At 47.8% G+C, this 16,115-nt stretch overlaps 1 protein-coding gene across 12 annotated transcripts in view; it reads right to left on the reverse strand.

Annotated features, from left to right (window-relative positions):
• LOC115094273 (zinc finger protein 282-like) overlaps positions 1–16,115 on the reverse strand; it is a 115,544-nt gene that overhangs the window by 52,316 nt on the left and 47,113 nt on the right. For 3 of the 12 annotated variants that reach the window (XM_029607161.1, XM_029607162.1, XM_029607160.1), the window contains exon 9: positions 9,789–9,860. The exons of 6 other annotated variants lie outside the window; for them this stretch is intronic. In XM_029607161.1, the coding sequence (XP_029463021.1) occupies positions 9,789–9,860 (72 nt within the window). Of the gene's footprint in view, positions 1–219; positions 5,809–9,788; positions 9,861–16,115 lie in introns of those variants that run through there. 3 more of the 12 variants (XM_029607166.1, XM_029607167.1, XM_029607165.1) reach the window with 3 other exon arrangements.

Below are 16,115 nucleotides of genomic sequence, written 5' to 3' on the forward strand. Positions count from 1 at the left end.
CTGTAGTATTCGTTTTGTACTTATAAACGACATATAAACATTTCATGATGCCTAATTTCCTTCTTTGGCTTTGGAAGTTTGAACATAGTTATGACAAAATTTGTTAAGCAAGTTTATGTGTTAACAAGTACTTTATTAAACATTACAGATATTTCTTCTCCAATAGGAAACTAGGCAAAAAAAAAAAAATGGAGTCAATTAGTGAACTCGGGTACTCACCAATGCTAGAGCAGCTTTCAAAATGCTCAGTGTTAACCAATGGCAGGATAGCTTTAAAAAAAGCTTAAGGACATCACAGTGTGCTCTAACCTAGCTGAAATTTCAACTCAGCTCAACCGAAGTGGCTTGTTCCTTATAGAAAATAAAAAGAAGGAATCCTAAGTGTCAGGGTAGAGAGAGCATATGGAAGGTGTGAGCCAGGGGGTCACTAGGTATGCTATTTGTGACACAAATTTTAATGTAATTGGATGAACATTTCAAAGGTTATTACAGAGGGGGAATATATACACTTGGCTGGGGTGGGGGTGGGGGGGGGGGATGAGAGAGCAAAAACACAGGTATGATCTTATAAGGCCTCATAAGATCAGTATGTTTTTTCCTCCTTCCCCCTCAAGTGTTTCTGTTTGATTTCCCCATTCCACCCCAAATAACTTTTCAACCGTTCACCCAATTTCATTAAAACACATATGACATATAGTTACCTATATCTATATAAATAACATCTCTCTCTCCCTAGCAATGTCTAACAACAACTACAACAACTATTTTAATTTTTTTAACCTGCTTCTATTGTTTGTTCAACTGATCTGTTGAGAATGCAGGAAGGGCAGGGCACACTGTGATGAGATTAAGCATTATTACCAATATTTTGTCAATTGTCATTGCCTCATGATATACATTTCATTTCATTCATTTACAAGAAGACACAATGACAAATATAAAGACATTTAAAAGTATCCATATGCTCCATGTAATGCTCTTTTAGCCAGCATTTTTAGCAGTAGTTATGGAAGAGAGAGGTAATTTGGTTCAGTATAAAGTACATTTCTCTTACAACAAAGTAGGCCATGAAAATAATTCTCATGTCTACCTGAATGCTGTGTATTCTTTCTTTAAGATGCTACTAAGTGCCACTTATTCCTTCCAGTATGAAAATGGTCATTTTGAGTCACACTAGATCAAAACAGTAGCTCTGTCCACTCAATCTGTATAAGACTGTCTCTAATAAAATCAGTATGAACCAACAAAATAGGAAAATTAGTTTCTTACCTGACAATTTTTGTTCCTATAGTACCACAGATCAGTTCAGACAATGGGTTGAGCCTCCTGTCCAGCAGATGGAGACAGCAAAAAACTGAAAGGGTATCCAATATAAGGACAGAGCCCACCCTGCGTCCCTTCAGTATAAACGTTATCAAAGCAGACAAGAACAAGGTAAAGATAAACCTGAATAGGATCAAGCAAGTAATAAACTGTAAACTGTAACATTCAAAATGGAACCCAGAGGTTCAATAGGTACGTATTTGCTCTTACAATAATGAGTACCTCCGGTGCATTGTATTTCAGATAGGAAGTAGTCAATTCAATATTCTGTGAAACGAGAGCTTCGAGCGGAAAAAGACATGAGCCGACGAGAGGCGGGAGACTGGACTGATCCGTGGTACTACAGGAACGAAAATTATCAGGTAAGAAACTAATTTTCCTTTCCCTGTACGTACCCGGATCAGTCCAGACAGTGGGATGTACCCAAGCTTCCCTAAACAGGATGGGACCGAGACAGTCCCGCCCGAAGCACTTGTTTACCGAAGGAGCCAAAAAACTGGCGCTTGGACATCAAGGCGATAATGATGAGCAAAGGTGTGCAGCAACTTCCATGTAGCTGCTCTGCAAATTTCTTAAGGAGAGACTGACCGACTCTCCGCCCAAGAGGCAGCCTGCAAACACACAGAATGAGCCTTCAAGCCCTCTGGGACTGGTCGACCCCGACAGACATATGCCGATGTAATCACTTCTTTTAGCCAATGAGCAATTGTAGCTTTAGAAGCCTTGTTTCCCTTATTTGGACCACTCCATAAGACAAAGATGATCAGAGACTCGAAAATTATTGGTGACCTGTAAATATTGAAGCAATACTCTCTTTACGTCGAGACGCCATAGGTCACCACCAGAGGTGCTAGCAATATCCTCAGCAGAAAAGGCAGGGAGGTCCACCGACTGATTGACATGAAAGGAAGACATGACTTTTGGTAAGAAGGACGGGACCTTCTTAGAGAAACACCTGAAGCTGAAAAGCGAAGAAAGGGCTCCCTACAAGACAATACCTGGAGCTCGGAGACCCTCGTCGCAGAGCAAATAGAAACTAGAACCAATCTTGAGAGTTAGTTCCTTAAGCGTAGCCCGCCAGAGGGGTTTGAAGGGCACCTCACAAAGGACCTGAAGCACCAATTTAAGACTCCAGGAAGGACAAGTAGCCCATACAGGCAGATTCAAATGCTTGGCCCCCTTGAGGAAGCGAACAACATCCGGATGAGCCACCACCGTGTAACCATCGATATTACCTAGGACAGACCCGAGAGCCGAAACCTGCACTCTCAAAGAATTGAAAGACAAACCTTTGGAAAGGCCATTCTGTAGAAAGGAGAGGGCCTGGGAAACCGGAGCCTTGTGTGCCGGCACCCCGGCCGCGACACAGACCTTCTCGAACACCTTCAAGACCTGGACATAAGCGAGGGAGGTGGATGGCTTGCGGGCCCTCAACAAGGTAGATATGACCTCTTCCTTATAGCCCTTCCTCCTCAAAAGCCAGGCCGCTAGTCAAAAGCGATCCGCCTGATCGAAAAATACTGGACCCTGATGGAGCAGATTTGGGAGGTGGCCGAGAAGAAGAGGACCGTGCGTCGCCAGATTCACCAGATCCGCAAACCATGGCTGCCAAGGCCACTCCGATGCTACGAGAATGACAGGTCCCCTGTGAAGTTCTATCCTTCAGAGAACCTTTCCCACCAGAGGCCAAGGTGGGAACAGTAGAGAAGGATGCCGTGGGGCCAAGGAAGAACCAGGGCATCTACCCCTTCGGAGCAGTGCTCCCTTCTGCGGCTGAAGAATCTGGGAGCCTTTGCATTGTTCAGAGTGGCCATGAGGTCCAGGTGAGGGATCCCCCACCTGCGCACAATCAGCTCCATCTCCACGTCGGATAACTCCCACTCTCTGGGGTCTAGATGCTACCGGCTGAGGAAGTTGGCTTGAACATTCTCCTTCCCCACTATGTGGGAGGCTGCCAGCCGCTCCAGGTGACGCTCCGCCCAGGCGAGCAGCTTGCTGGCTTCCAGGGCCACTGGGTGACTTCTGGTGCCCCCCCTATCGATTGATGTAGGCTACCGTGGTGGCGTTGTTCGAGAGGACTCGCACCGCCTTGAGTGCCAGATGGACCGTTCAAGCCTCCAGACGATTGATGTGCCAGCGGGATTGAACTGGGGACCAGCATCCCTGCGTAGATTGAGTCTGACACATCGCTCCCCAGCCGGAGAGACTCGAATCAGTCGTTATAATGATCCACCGAGGTGTTTCCAGGGGCATCCCCTTCAATAGATGGGCGAGAGAAAGCCACCACTGTAGGTCGGCGATGGTAGTATCGGAGAGCGGCAGGGGCGCTCTGAATTCCTCCGAGACCAGCTTCCAGCGGGACAGCAAGGCTTTCTGTAACAGACGCATATGCACAAACGCCCAAGGAATCAAATCTATAGTCGAAGCCATTGAGCCGAGAACTTGAAGATAGTCCCATGCCGTGGGAACCGGGAGGGAGATCAGATGTTGCACTTGATCCATGAGCTTGAGTGCCCAGGCCTCAGGTAATAACACTTTGCCCAAGCGGGTGTCGAAACAAGCTACCAGGAATTCGAGGACCTGGCAGGGCTTCAGGCAGCTCTGGAGTAATTGACAATCCACCCGAGGAAGGAGAGGACTGACAGGACTCGGTTGACCGCTGTCACGCACAGGACCTCTGACTTTGCCTGAATGAGCCAGCCATCCAGATATGGATGGACCAGAACTCCCTCCCACTGGAGAAAGACTGCCACTACCACCATGACCTTGGTAAATGTGTGGGGCGTGGTGGCTAGACCGAACGGAAGCGCCCGAAACTGGTAGTGTCTGCCCAGGAAGTTGAAGCGGAGGTACTTTTGGTGATCTTGCCAGATCAGGATGTGAAGGTAGGCTTCCATAAGATCTAGGGAGGCAAGGTATTTTCCCGTGCGAACTGCCGCTATGACCGCCCTCAGAGTCTCCATGCGAAAGTGGGGGACCTTGAGGGCCTGGTTGACTCTCTTGAGATCCAGGATTGGCCGAAAGGATCCGTCCTTTTTGGGAAAGACGAAGCAGATGGAATACTGGCCATATCCCTGTTCCTGTGGGGGAACTGGGGCTATTGCTCAGAGAGCTAGGAGCCTGTCGAGCATCTGGCACACCACCGGTCGCTTCCGCGTTCCGCAGGGAGAGATTAAGTGGAGGTCCGGGAGATCTCGAGCAAACTCTAAAGCGTAACCTCTTTTGATCACCTCGAGGACCCACTGATCTGAAGTAATCTTGACCCATTCCTCAAGAAATAGGGACAGCCGACCACCTAAGTCTGGAACGGAGGAATGGGCCGGCCGCATCTCATTGTGAGGGCTTGGAGGTGGAACCTTGGTGGGTTAGTGTCACGGAAGGGCCGCCGACCTCTAAAGGACTGGGGCCATGCCTGAGCCCGATTGGAGGTGTTTCGCTGACATGCTCCTCGCGGTTTGGTGAACCTGCGCTGATCCCTGAAGCGAGAGCGCGATGGAAAAAATGACCTGGACTGTTTGGGGCGGCCCTCCAGCAGCTTATGAACCTTGTTGTCACCCAAGAATTTAATAAGCTGTTCCAGGTCCTCACCAAAAAGCAACTTACCCTTAAAGGGGAGAGTGCCCAGTTGTGCCTTAGACAAGGAGTCTGCAGCCCAATTCCTCAGCAAGAGAAGGCGTCTGGCTAATACAACGGAAACCATAGCTCTGGCTTGCACCTGAAGAAGATCGTAAAGGGCATCCGCCCCATACGTAATCGCACCTTCCAGCCGTTCTACCTGTGCCGCCTCTGCAGACGGGAGGTCCTGAGTGCTGAGTAATTGTTGAACCCACCTGAGACTTGTCCGCTGCATGAGACTACTGCAGACTGTCGCCCTGACTCAGAGAGCCAGAACTTCAAAGATCTGCTTGAGATGAAGTTCCAGCTTCCGATCCTGAAAATCCTTTAATGCTGTGCACCCTACTACCGGGATAGTGGTAGGTTTAGTGATAGCAGACACCGAAGCATCGACCTTTGAGCATATACAGGCATTGATCCGGCAGGGGGTAAGGTTTGTCCATCACCCTGCCCACTGAGACCTGACTCAGGAGACTCCCACTCCTGTAGCAGGAGCTGCATCAGAATGGGGTGGTAAGGAAAAGTGCGTGGCGGAGCTCTCAGTCCCGTCAGGACCGGATCCACAGTGTGAGAGGACGAAGGGGTGGGGGGCTCTTCTGGAGGAACTTCAATTCCTAGCTCGTCCAGAACAAAGGGAATTAGCGGTTCAAGCTCCTCCCTTTGGAGCAGCCACAGGACCAGAGGATCATCCCCGTTGACCAGCGGGTTCAGGAGAGCCAAATCTGAGACAGGATCCACATCCAGTGCAGGGGACGGCTGGGGGGGGGGGGGGGGTGACTGGGGGATCCGGAACACCTGGAACAGTTCTGACCCTCGTAGAAGCCTGTACCCTGGCCTGTGACCACCCTGGCCTTAGCCTGGGGGGGGGGGGGGGGGTGCTCGGGGAGGGATTGTTCTCTTCCTCCAGGCTAGCCAGGAAGGACTTATGTAATAACACAACCTCCGGACAAAAACAATGATGAACCTTGCCAGGCGTTTGGGGGGGGGGGGGTTGGGGAGAACCGCGGGGAGGATCAGAAACAGGGCTCAGAGAACTCACGGGGCTGAGATTGGGCGGTGAGGGGTTAAAAATCGGCTCCGCCAACTCAGCAGGGCTGGTAGGAGGAGGCAGCTCTGAAGACAAAATGGCCGCCACTCCAGCGGTTTTTCACGCGGGAGCTGGCCTGGGAGCACGCCTCATTGCCCGACCCCAAGAAGGCGATCTAGCAACTGCCCCGGAGGGACCTTCCCCTCCAGGGAGGCAGGATGAGCAAAGCCCGTCACAGGAGAGCCGAGATGCAGGCTCCCCGCAGGCAAGGAATCCAGAGGACCGCGGCATAAGCTCCGGTGGGGGGGGGCCGCTCGCTATATCGAGAAAGATGGCCGTTCCTGGCTGACCACGAGGCTGAGCAGGGAATGAACCTGCTGTGCTCCTTCCCCCAAATTTGTTCAGAAATGCTGCCGGTTGCCTGTAAGTCTGATCTCTGCGCTTTGAATTCTCTCTCTTTTTTTTTTACATCTTTAACAAGCAGGGGAAAATAGCAGCTTTCTGCTATGGGACCCGAGGCAGATACCTTACAGGCGCAGACTAGGCAAAGGAGGGGGAGTGACTGGACCACCAGTTTCACCCCAAGCAGCCAGGCTGGAGGTCACCGGGAAGTGGGTCCCAGGCTGAATACTCAAGGGGACAAGTCACCTCTGGGACCCAGTAAGAGCTAGGAGACAACTAGGTCTCCCTTAGAAACTTTCCTCTTTTTTTTTTTAAATGAAATTAATAATACTTGCTTGATCCTGTATCAACCCCGAGGAGAAGAGGAGAAATCCCCAGGGAGAAGAAAAAGAAAATAAAGCTAGGGAACCAGGTTCAACTGTCTGAATCTGCTGGAGACAGAGAAATAATGAAGGGACGCAGGGTGGGCTCTGTCCTTATATAGGATACCCTTTCAGTTTTTCTCTGTCACCATCTGCTGGACAGGAGGCTCAACCCACTGTCTGGACTGATCCGGGTACGTACAGGGAACGGTTATTTAAAACAAAATTTCTGGAAAGCATATTGCATAGCAGTATGCCTATATGAAAGCCTATGGCTGTTCTGCACACTTTTGGCAACAGGTTATCTAAAAGGTTGCTTTTTTTTTTTTAAACAGAGAAAATTAACTTTGGAAATAAAATTTGCAAAGGGACAGAGAAGTTGCTAAGAGATTGGTTGTAGAGGCAAGTTATAAGTATTGCAGTATGATTATAAATATGGTAAGAAGGGACTGAATTGAACAAAGAATCATAAAATAAAATAAAAAGCATCTTATCAAACTTCATCATAGTTATAATGAAACTTGTAATAAAATCTATATTCTCATAGAAATGTTTCTTACTTATGATAATGGAGTGTTCAGTTTTAGTTTGAGTAATAGCTTATATTTGACCTCAAACAGCGTATTTTTTGTTCATTATTTCATTTCCCGAATTTATGAGTGTGGTTTCTTTGCATTATTTATCATATAAAACACAAGATTTGAAAACAGGTCTATTATGTTTTCATTTCTTTCTAAAAAGAATTAGAGATGGACTATAAAGAGTAATGTTTCAGTCTTTGCCAACATATGACTGCATTCCATGCAGGTCCTATTAATCTTGTAAAGGAGCTGAACACTATGTAAATGGAAATGCCACTGGAAGAGGCAACTTCATGTAGATGTTTGTGTGGTTATGCAACGACACAACCCATAGCAGACCTGGCCCCCCAACCTACGTCTAGTTTAGCAGCCACTATGGGAGTAAAATTCTGCTAGCACATATTTTCTAATTCATATCATTGCCACAGAAAGTGAGTCCTGTACACCAGAAATATATCAATGCTCATCAAAAGGGAACCTGAAAAGTAGCAGGAGTCTACAGTTCACCACACATTAAAGGAAAGATCAATGCCATGTTGAGCTTCTGCTTCTATACATTAAATCAGAAATGTAATGCTTTGTTGGACATGTACTGTCACAGGCCACCCACTTAAAAAATTAAAGAACAAACATCAAATAAAAACTTATGATAACCTTGACATGTGTGGAACAGCCGTCTTACTGAAGGAAGTTCAGTTGTTCTCATACACAGTCAGTTGAATGAATAACAAAAACAATATAAGAACATCAGAATGAGATTTGCAAATGAAAAGAAAAATATAATTTAATTAAAATATGATGCGATTATCTTAGCCTGTGAAGGTATATTTGGGGGCAGAAAATAAAATGCCATTTTTGTTGGTTCTTAAACATCAGCCTAACAGAGCTATCAAATTGAACTATTTCATTATTATAAATCACATAGTTTCAGCAAAGAAAAGATTTGGGTTTCAACCAAACACTTGCTCTGTCACTCTTTATGACACAAATTGACATTCATTTTCGAAAGAGAAGTAGTTAGAGTAGCATCTGTTTACTCTAAAAGCACTGCAGAAGAATTGCTTATGCACACAATACTTCGGTTTGTTATACAGAAGGTGGTCTGTACTGCAAAGTAGGTTTTAAGTTCTGAGTATCCCTATTCAATAAAGTCTAGCCTGGAAGTGTCCAACAACGAAGCAGAACAGGAAGCAATCTGCAAAAGTCAGGTGTTTGTCTGAGGGTTAAAGAGAAACCTGTACACTGGAAATGGAGCTGTGGCGGGACTGTGAGACTCCTCACTTTTGGCAGCCGTATTGTCACCGCTGGATGCTGCTGAAGTTTGAGGCTGCGGAGTGCTGCTGACTGTCTGTGCAGCAGTGTCCTGGTAGTCTAAAACCGGACAAGAGGTGGGTTGCCACTGTGGGGATGACGGCTGTGGCTGCAAACTTTCAGTCAGTATTTTGTTTATGTAACGTTTCTGTTTGTCATCAGTCTGACTTGTGTAGTGCTTGAGGCTCAGCTCGCTCTTGTGCCCAGAGATGGATATAATGTGGTGGTCCTGAATGCCCGCTTCACTGAGCACCTGGCAGCAAGTGGCACGGATGCAGTGGTTTGTGTAAATTTTCGATAGCCCTGCCTCAGCTGAAATTTTCTTCATCAGGCCAGAAATAAAGCGCTCTCCAACGGGATGCTTTCCGTACCATATGCCGGTATCCTGCAGTTTCCTGGGAAGCTGGAAGAGCCTGGGTTGCTCAGGGTGGAGCTTAGAAAGGTAAAGCTGGAAACTCTTCACTGGGCAGTGGACTGAATGCGCCTGCTCATACATTCTCACGTCTGTGAGGGACGGCGTGTTGCTGGGCCGCTTGGGATGGCCTTTCGTTTTCCAGGTGGGGGAGTGCGTGACGTACTTGAGGCCGGAGCTATCTGTCAGGAGGGTGAAATCTGATTTGAACAGATTGGCAGTGTTCTCGTTGGCCCGGCGGCAGAAGAAGAACTGTATTTCAAACCACACTTTGTACAGCAGGTTGGTTGCACTTTTCTTGCTGAGTGTTTCAGAGCTGTACAGCTTATGGAGGTCAGCTCTGGAAAGAGGCTGCTTGTGATTAATGAAGTTTAGTCCGTGAGAGTCGGCATTTTTTGCCTGCAAATTTAGACATTTATTGGCATGCCTAAATTCAGGGTCTTTGGAAATATCAATATTCCTTCCCCAAGGCTGCTTCTGGAGATGCCTGTTTATACCACTTCTGATGTTAATGAGACTGCCGCGTTTGTACAAACTGCCATCGGTCTGCCTCAGCGAGAGGTAAAAGTCGCTCAGTACTGCAGCTAGCTTTGAGGTCTCCATTAATTCAAAGGCCTCTGAAAGACCCCTTTCGTCACAGAAATCTCGAAGGATTTTTATAGCCCAGTTCACTTGGTATTTAGTGCATTTTTTTGTGGTCCCTCGATCTAGAGCAGCAATGTCAGAGGCAGTAAGAGTGTTAAATCGGTTTTTACCTGCAGGAGACTTTTTGGGAAGCATGGTCCTTTCAACTTCCTCCATTTCTAGGACATTTTCAGCAGAAAGGTCTTCAAATTCGTTAAGATCAAAGCCGAGAAAAGTAAACAGTATCCAAGTGTGAGCCAGCAGATGCACAATTAAAAAAAAAAAAAAATGGAACGTTTGTAAGTGATGTGTGCGGATGAAAACTGTACGAAGAATACGATATCATGGAATTGTAAGGTAATATTGTTTCTGACTGGCTACTGGACGCTGACACTATGTGATTTATAATGTTCATTTCTCTATACGTTTCTCCCTCTCATAAATCAAAAGTCATGGGCACTGCCTTGTCTGAGAGAGTAAGCTGCTAGTCTTACTTTTCCCCTTCTTCCCCAGGCATGCAAATACATCAAGAATGCATACAGCATTGACCATCTTGAGGTCCAGAAGATTTATTATTAAAGTGTACTTAGATCTCCAATTGTTTCAGAATTATGGAGGTCTGTATTTTTAAATTAAGCTGCAATACTTGGTTCATGCCAGCTAAAGGCCCCTTTCTTGAAGAGCTTGTCACGGTCATTTACCCCTGAGGATCAATGTGGCCTACTGAGTTGGCCTATCTTCTCCCCGCTTCTTTTCATGCAGAACACGTCAATACATATGAATGGACCCACATTATTCATGGGTACTGACCTGAGCCCCACAGAAGAAAGGCAGATTTACAGTCTAATTTTAAAATTGTAATGGAGCATTATCTTTAAAAAAAAAAAAAAATGCTTAACTCAACATTGGATCTCAATTCTAAAACAAAAGGTACAGAGTTTAAAAATTGGTTTTCTACATCTTCAATGACTGACTTTAAAATGGATACTGGGGAATCAGTCAGAAAAATGATAGACCCAGCCAGCTGCTTATTGGTTAATATTGTCGACAAGCGAAGGGCTCAGTTTCTGGTCTGGCTCAAGTTCCTACTTTTTGGGCTGGGAATGCTGCCAGACAGTCCCTGAGAGGAAAAACTCAGTTCCAAAAATAGAAGCAGTTCTAAGGAAACCGCATCCTCTTTCAGCAGCGATAAGATACTGAGAGGAGGATAAATGGAGGGGGGGGGGGGGGGGAAGGGATAATGCCAACATATGTGCCTTTCAAAGAACTTTCTTTTCCAGCAATAACCAGGACTGTTTTCTAATGGGAAACGGGAAAGCTATCTGCCTTAGCTCTGCCCTCAAACATCCGCCCACACATGTGCAGGCCATCACACTACTCAAGAGACTAGATGCCCTGTACATATGTTACACATTTATGCATAAGAAGTATAGTGTTTGCATTTAGACATTCCAAATATATTAACATGTTTTAAGTTTTAATCCACACTGTTTATGTTTTTATTGTAAGCTGCTTAGTACAATATGAAATTGAAGGAGGTGGAATATAAAACGTTTAAATAAATAAATAAACACACACTATATTTTCTGGAAAGCATGGGACAGTGCTGTAAGTTTGATTACTATTGTTATATACACAGCTTTAAACGTTCTATATGCGTTTTAAATACTTCACGTTGAAGCATGAGCAAATTGTTAATATGCCCACCCTGCTCCTGAAATTCGTGTTTGAAGTGTTCTAAGTGCCTCAGGTTTAGCTGCTCAATTCAAAGTGAATTAAAGCGCAGTTGCTTACCTGTAACAGGTGCTTTCCTAAGACAGCAGAATGTTAGTCCTCAATGTGGGTGACATCATCCGATGTAGCCCGGCACGGAAAACTTTTGTCAAAGTTTCTAGAAGCTTTGACCAGCACACTGAGCATGCCCAGCCTGCCACTATCTGCATGTCCGTGTGAGGTCCCTCTTTAGTCTCGTAACATAGCAAACTACGAGCGAAAAAATAAAACAAACCAGAGGAGAATCCAACTTCATGGAGAGGTGGGCGGGATTCCTGAGAACTAACATCCTGTTGTCCTAGGAGAACACCTGTTACCAGTAAGCAATTGCGCTTTCTCTTAGGACAAGCAGGATGGTAGTCCTCACATGTGGGTGAATACCAAACTCCATATTGCCCCATTCATCAGAAGAGACCAACTGTGTCCAAAAAAGATCCCAACGGGCACAACACAAGTGTGGTACTGTAGGTCAACAGGGGGCAGTCTGGTCTTCATAAGATGCACGAAGCAGAAAAAGTTGGGTTCAGGTCTGGAACAGATTGTGCAGGACGGACTGACCAAAGGCCCTGTCCTGATGTCCATCCCTGTCCAGGCAGTAGTGAGCCGCAAACATGTTAAGAGAACTCCAGGTTGCGGCCTGGCAAATTTCGACGACGGGGACTGCATGCAAATGAGCCACCGATATTGCCATAGCCCGCACAGAGTGAGCCTTTACTCTGCCAGCTAGCTGAAGGCCTGCCTGCACGTAGCAGAAGGCAATGCAATCAGACAACCAGTTCGACAAGGTCTGCTTATCCACCCCCAGCCTATTGGAGTCAAAAGATACAAAGAGCTGGGTGGACTGTCTGTGGCCTGCAGTGCGATCCAGGTAGAAAGCCAAGGCCCTTTTACAGTCCAAGGTATGAAGTGCCCGTTCCCCTGGGTGGGAAAGGCCTCAGAAAGAAGGTGGGCAAAACGATGGACCGATTGAGGTGGAAATCAGTCATGACTTTGGGCAGAAACTTAGGATGCATACGCAAGATCACATGATTGTGGAAGAACTTCGTGTACAGTGTGTAAGTAATCAGAGCCTGCATCTCACTGACCCTACAAGCTGAAGTAATCGCCACTAGGAATATGACTTTCCAGGTGAGGAACTTCAGGTCGCAAGACCACAGTGGCTTGAAAGGAGGTCGCATGAGCCGTGCCAGGACAATGCTGAGGTCCCAGGATGCAACCGGAGGCCGAAGAGGAGGCTTCAGCTGCAGTAGGCCCCGCATGAAACGGCCCACTAAAGGCTGGATGGAAATGGGCATACCAGCGACACCTCGATGGTATGCACTGACAACGCTAAGGTGCACCCTGAGTGAGCTAGTCTGAAGCCCAGACTCAGACAGATGCCACTGATAGTCCAATAGCTGGGGAAGGGGGAATGAGAAAGGGTCTAACCTACGACCTGTGCTCCAGATGAAAATCTTTTCCACTTTAAGCTGTAGGACTTCCTGGTGAAAGGCTTGCGAGACACTACCAGGACCCGGAAAACACAGTCTGAGAGCTGCAAAGGCTGGAGGACTACGCGCTCAACATCCAGGCTGTGAGAGCCAGCGCCCGGAGGTTCGGATGTTGCAGAGCGCCCTGATTCTGTGAAATGAGATCAGGCGTCGTCCCCAGCTGGACGGGTGCCCGCACCGACATGTCCTACAGAAGCAGGAACCAGACCTGTCAGGGCCAAGGTGGCACCACGAGTATCATGGTCCCTCTGTCCTGTTGAAGCTTCAGTGGAGTCTTCGAGAGGAGCGGCAGAGGGCGGGTATGCATTCAGTAGGCCCTTCCTCCAGTGGAGGGAGAAGGCACTGCTACTAGGGAGCAGAATCTGCTCACCTTGTGGTTGTGAAGGGAGGCGAAGAGATCCACATCCGGCATACCCCACGGGCGGAAAAGCTCGGCTGCCACCTTTGGGTTGAGGGACCACTCGCGTGGCTGGAAGGACCGGCTTAAGTGGTCCGGCAGCACGCTGAGGTGACCTGGCAGGTAGGTCACTCATAGAGACATGCCCTGAGGCAGGGCCCAGGTCCACACTTGCACCACCTTGTGGCAGAGGAGGATTGAGCCCATGCTGCTCTGTTTGTTGACGTTCCACATTGAGACCTGGTTGTCCGTCCGGGTCAGAACTTCCTTGGACGACAACTGGTCTCTGAACGCCCACAAGGCGTATCAGATTGCTCAAAGTTCCAGAAGGTTTATCTGACAGCGGGCTTCGGAGGCAGTCCAGAGACCCTTGCGTGCGGAGACTGTTCACATGGGTTCCCCAGCCCTGGGGGGAAGCATCAGTGGTGAGGATTACCTGGGACGGAGAGGGTTGGAAAGGAAGCCCTTTCTCCAGGTTGGAAAGATCTTCCCATCAGGACAAAGACACTCTTAGAAGGTCCGTAATTGTGACCGTAACCTCGAGATCCTGAGATACCTGCTGCCACTGGGACCGTAATGTCCACTGGGTGCTCCTCATGCAGAGGCAAGCCAGAGGGATCACATGGATGGAGGCCACCATGTGGCCCAGAAGGCAGAACAGAAGGCAGGCTGGTACCCTCCAATTGTTGCGGACAAGGGTTGCCAGCAAGGCAAGGACGATCACCCGGTCTCTGGGCAGAAAAGCTTTCGTTTGTGCCGTGTCCAGCCTGGCACCTATGAAGTCCAATTGAGGAGACAGGCACAGATGCGACTTGGGGAAGTTTGTAACAAACTCCATAGTCTACAAGGTATGCACAGTCAAGGTCAGAGCATGCAAGGCTCCGGAGCGAGAATCGCTCCTGACCAGCCAGTCGTCCAGGTATGGGAGCACATGGACCAAGCAACACCTGAGGTAGGCGGCCTCCACCGCTAAGCATTTGGTGAAAACATGGGGGCTGATGCCAGCCCAAAGGGCAGCACATTGTACTGATAATGTGGACAAGTGCAAGGTGTTGCATATAGGAAAAAATAACCCTTGCTGTAGCTACACAATGTTAGGTTCCATATTAGGAGCTACCACCCAGGAAAAAGATCTAGGCATCATAGTAGATAATACTTTGAAATTATCTGCTCAATGTGCTGCAGCAGTCAAAAAAGCAAACAATGTTAGGAATTATTAGGAAGGGAATGGTTAATAAAACGGAAAATGTCATAATGCCTTTATTGCTCCATGGTGAGACTGCACCTTGAATAATGTGTACAATTCTGGTCACCACATCTCAAAAAAGATATAGTTGTGATGGAGAAGGTACAGATAAGGGCAACCAAAATGATAAAGGGGATGGAACAGCTCCCCTATGAGGAAAGGCTGAAGAGGTTAGGGCTGTTCAGCTTGGAGAACAGACGGCTGAAGGGGGATATGATAGAGGCCTTTAAAATCATGAATGTCTTGAACTAGTAGATGTGAATCGGTTATTTACACTTTCGGATAATAGGAGGACTAGGGGGCACTCCATGAAGTTAGCAAATAGCACATTTAAGACTAATAGGAGAAAATTCTTTTTCACTCAACGCACAATTAAGCTCTGGAATTTGTTGCCAGAGCATGTGGTTAGTGAGGTTAGTGTAGCTGGGTTTAAAAAAGGATTGGATAAGTTCTTGGAGGAGAAGTCCATTAACTGCTATTAATCAAGTTGACTTAGGGAATGGTCTCTGCTATTACTGGCATCAGTAGCATGGGATCTTCTTGGTGTTTGGGTACTTGCCAGGTTCTTGTGGCCTGGTTTGGCCTCTGTTGGAAATAGGATGCTGGACTTGATGGACTCTTGGTCTGACCCAGCACGGCACTTTCTTATGTTCTTTCCCTACCATGAAGCGGGGGTACTTCCGGTGGTTGGGGATAATCACAATGTGTGCGTAAGCCTCCTTGAGATCGAGGGAGCAAAGCCAGTCTCCTCTCCTAAGGAGCGGGATCAGCGTACCTAGAGAGACCATCTTGAACTTTTCTCTTATGAGAAACTTGTTCAACGCTCGGAGGTCGAGAATGGGGCGCAAGTCGCCATTCCTCTTCGGAATGAGGAAATACCTCGAATAAAACCCTCGGCCTTGTTGATGGCGAGGGACCGGTTCTACTGTGCCCGCTGTAAGGAGGGTGGAGAGTTCCATCTGAAGAATGACCAAATGGGCAGATAAACCCCATGATGGACATGGGTGAGAGGTCTCTGGAAGCCGGCTGAAATGTAGATGGGAGCCCTGGCGGACGATAGAGAGGACCCAGTGGTCCAAAGTTATCTCTTCCCAGTGACAGGCGAAGCTCATGAGCCTGCTCCCGACTGCGGGGTCTGACTCTAGGGATGCGGTCAGCTGACTTGTGCTCCCTCGCCGCCAGTGAAAAGCCCATGGCCAGGGTTTGCTGGGGAGCCGGTTGGGGTCTAGGCGCTCGCTGTTGGCAAGGACGGCCCAAGGAACCGGTATGAGGTGGAAGAGCCTGGGCAGCCAGAGGATATTTCCTCTGCTGATAGAAGGGCTTCTGGGAACCGTGCCTGGAGGATTTTCTGGCCGAGGACAGGCCTTCCGAGGCACTAGCAGACAGTTGCTGAAGGGTATCATGATGGTCCTTCAACTGTGCCACTGCATCCCAGACCTTATCCCTGAAGAGGTTTTCACCTGTGCAGGGGAGGTTGACTAGCCTGTCCTGGACCTCCGGCCAGAGGCCCGGAGCCATGCCATCCATCTGGCGCCAAAGTGGACCATCTCAA

The sequence above is a fragment of the Rhinatrema bivittatum genome, chromosome 6, assembly GCF_901001135.1.
Source record: "Rhinatrema bivittatum chromosome 6, aRhiBiv1.1, whole genome shotgun sequence".
Lineage (NCBI taxonomy): Eukaryota > Metazoa > Chordata > Amphibia > Gymnophiona > Rhinatrematidae > Rhinatrema > Rhinatrema bivittatum.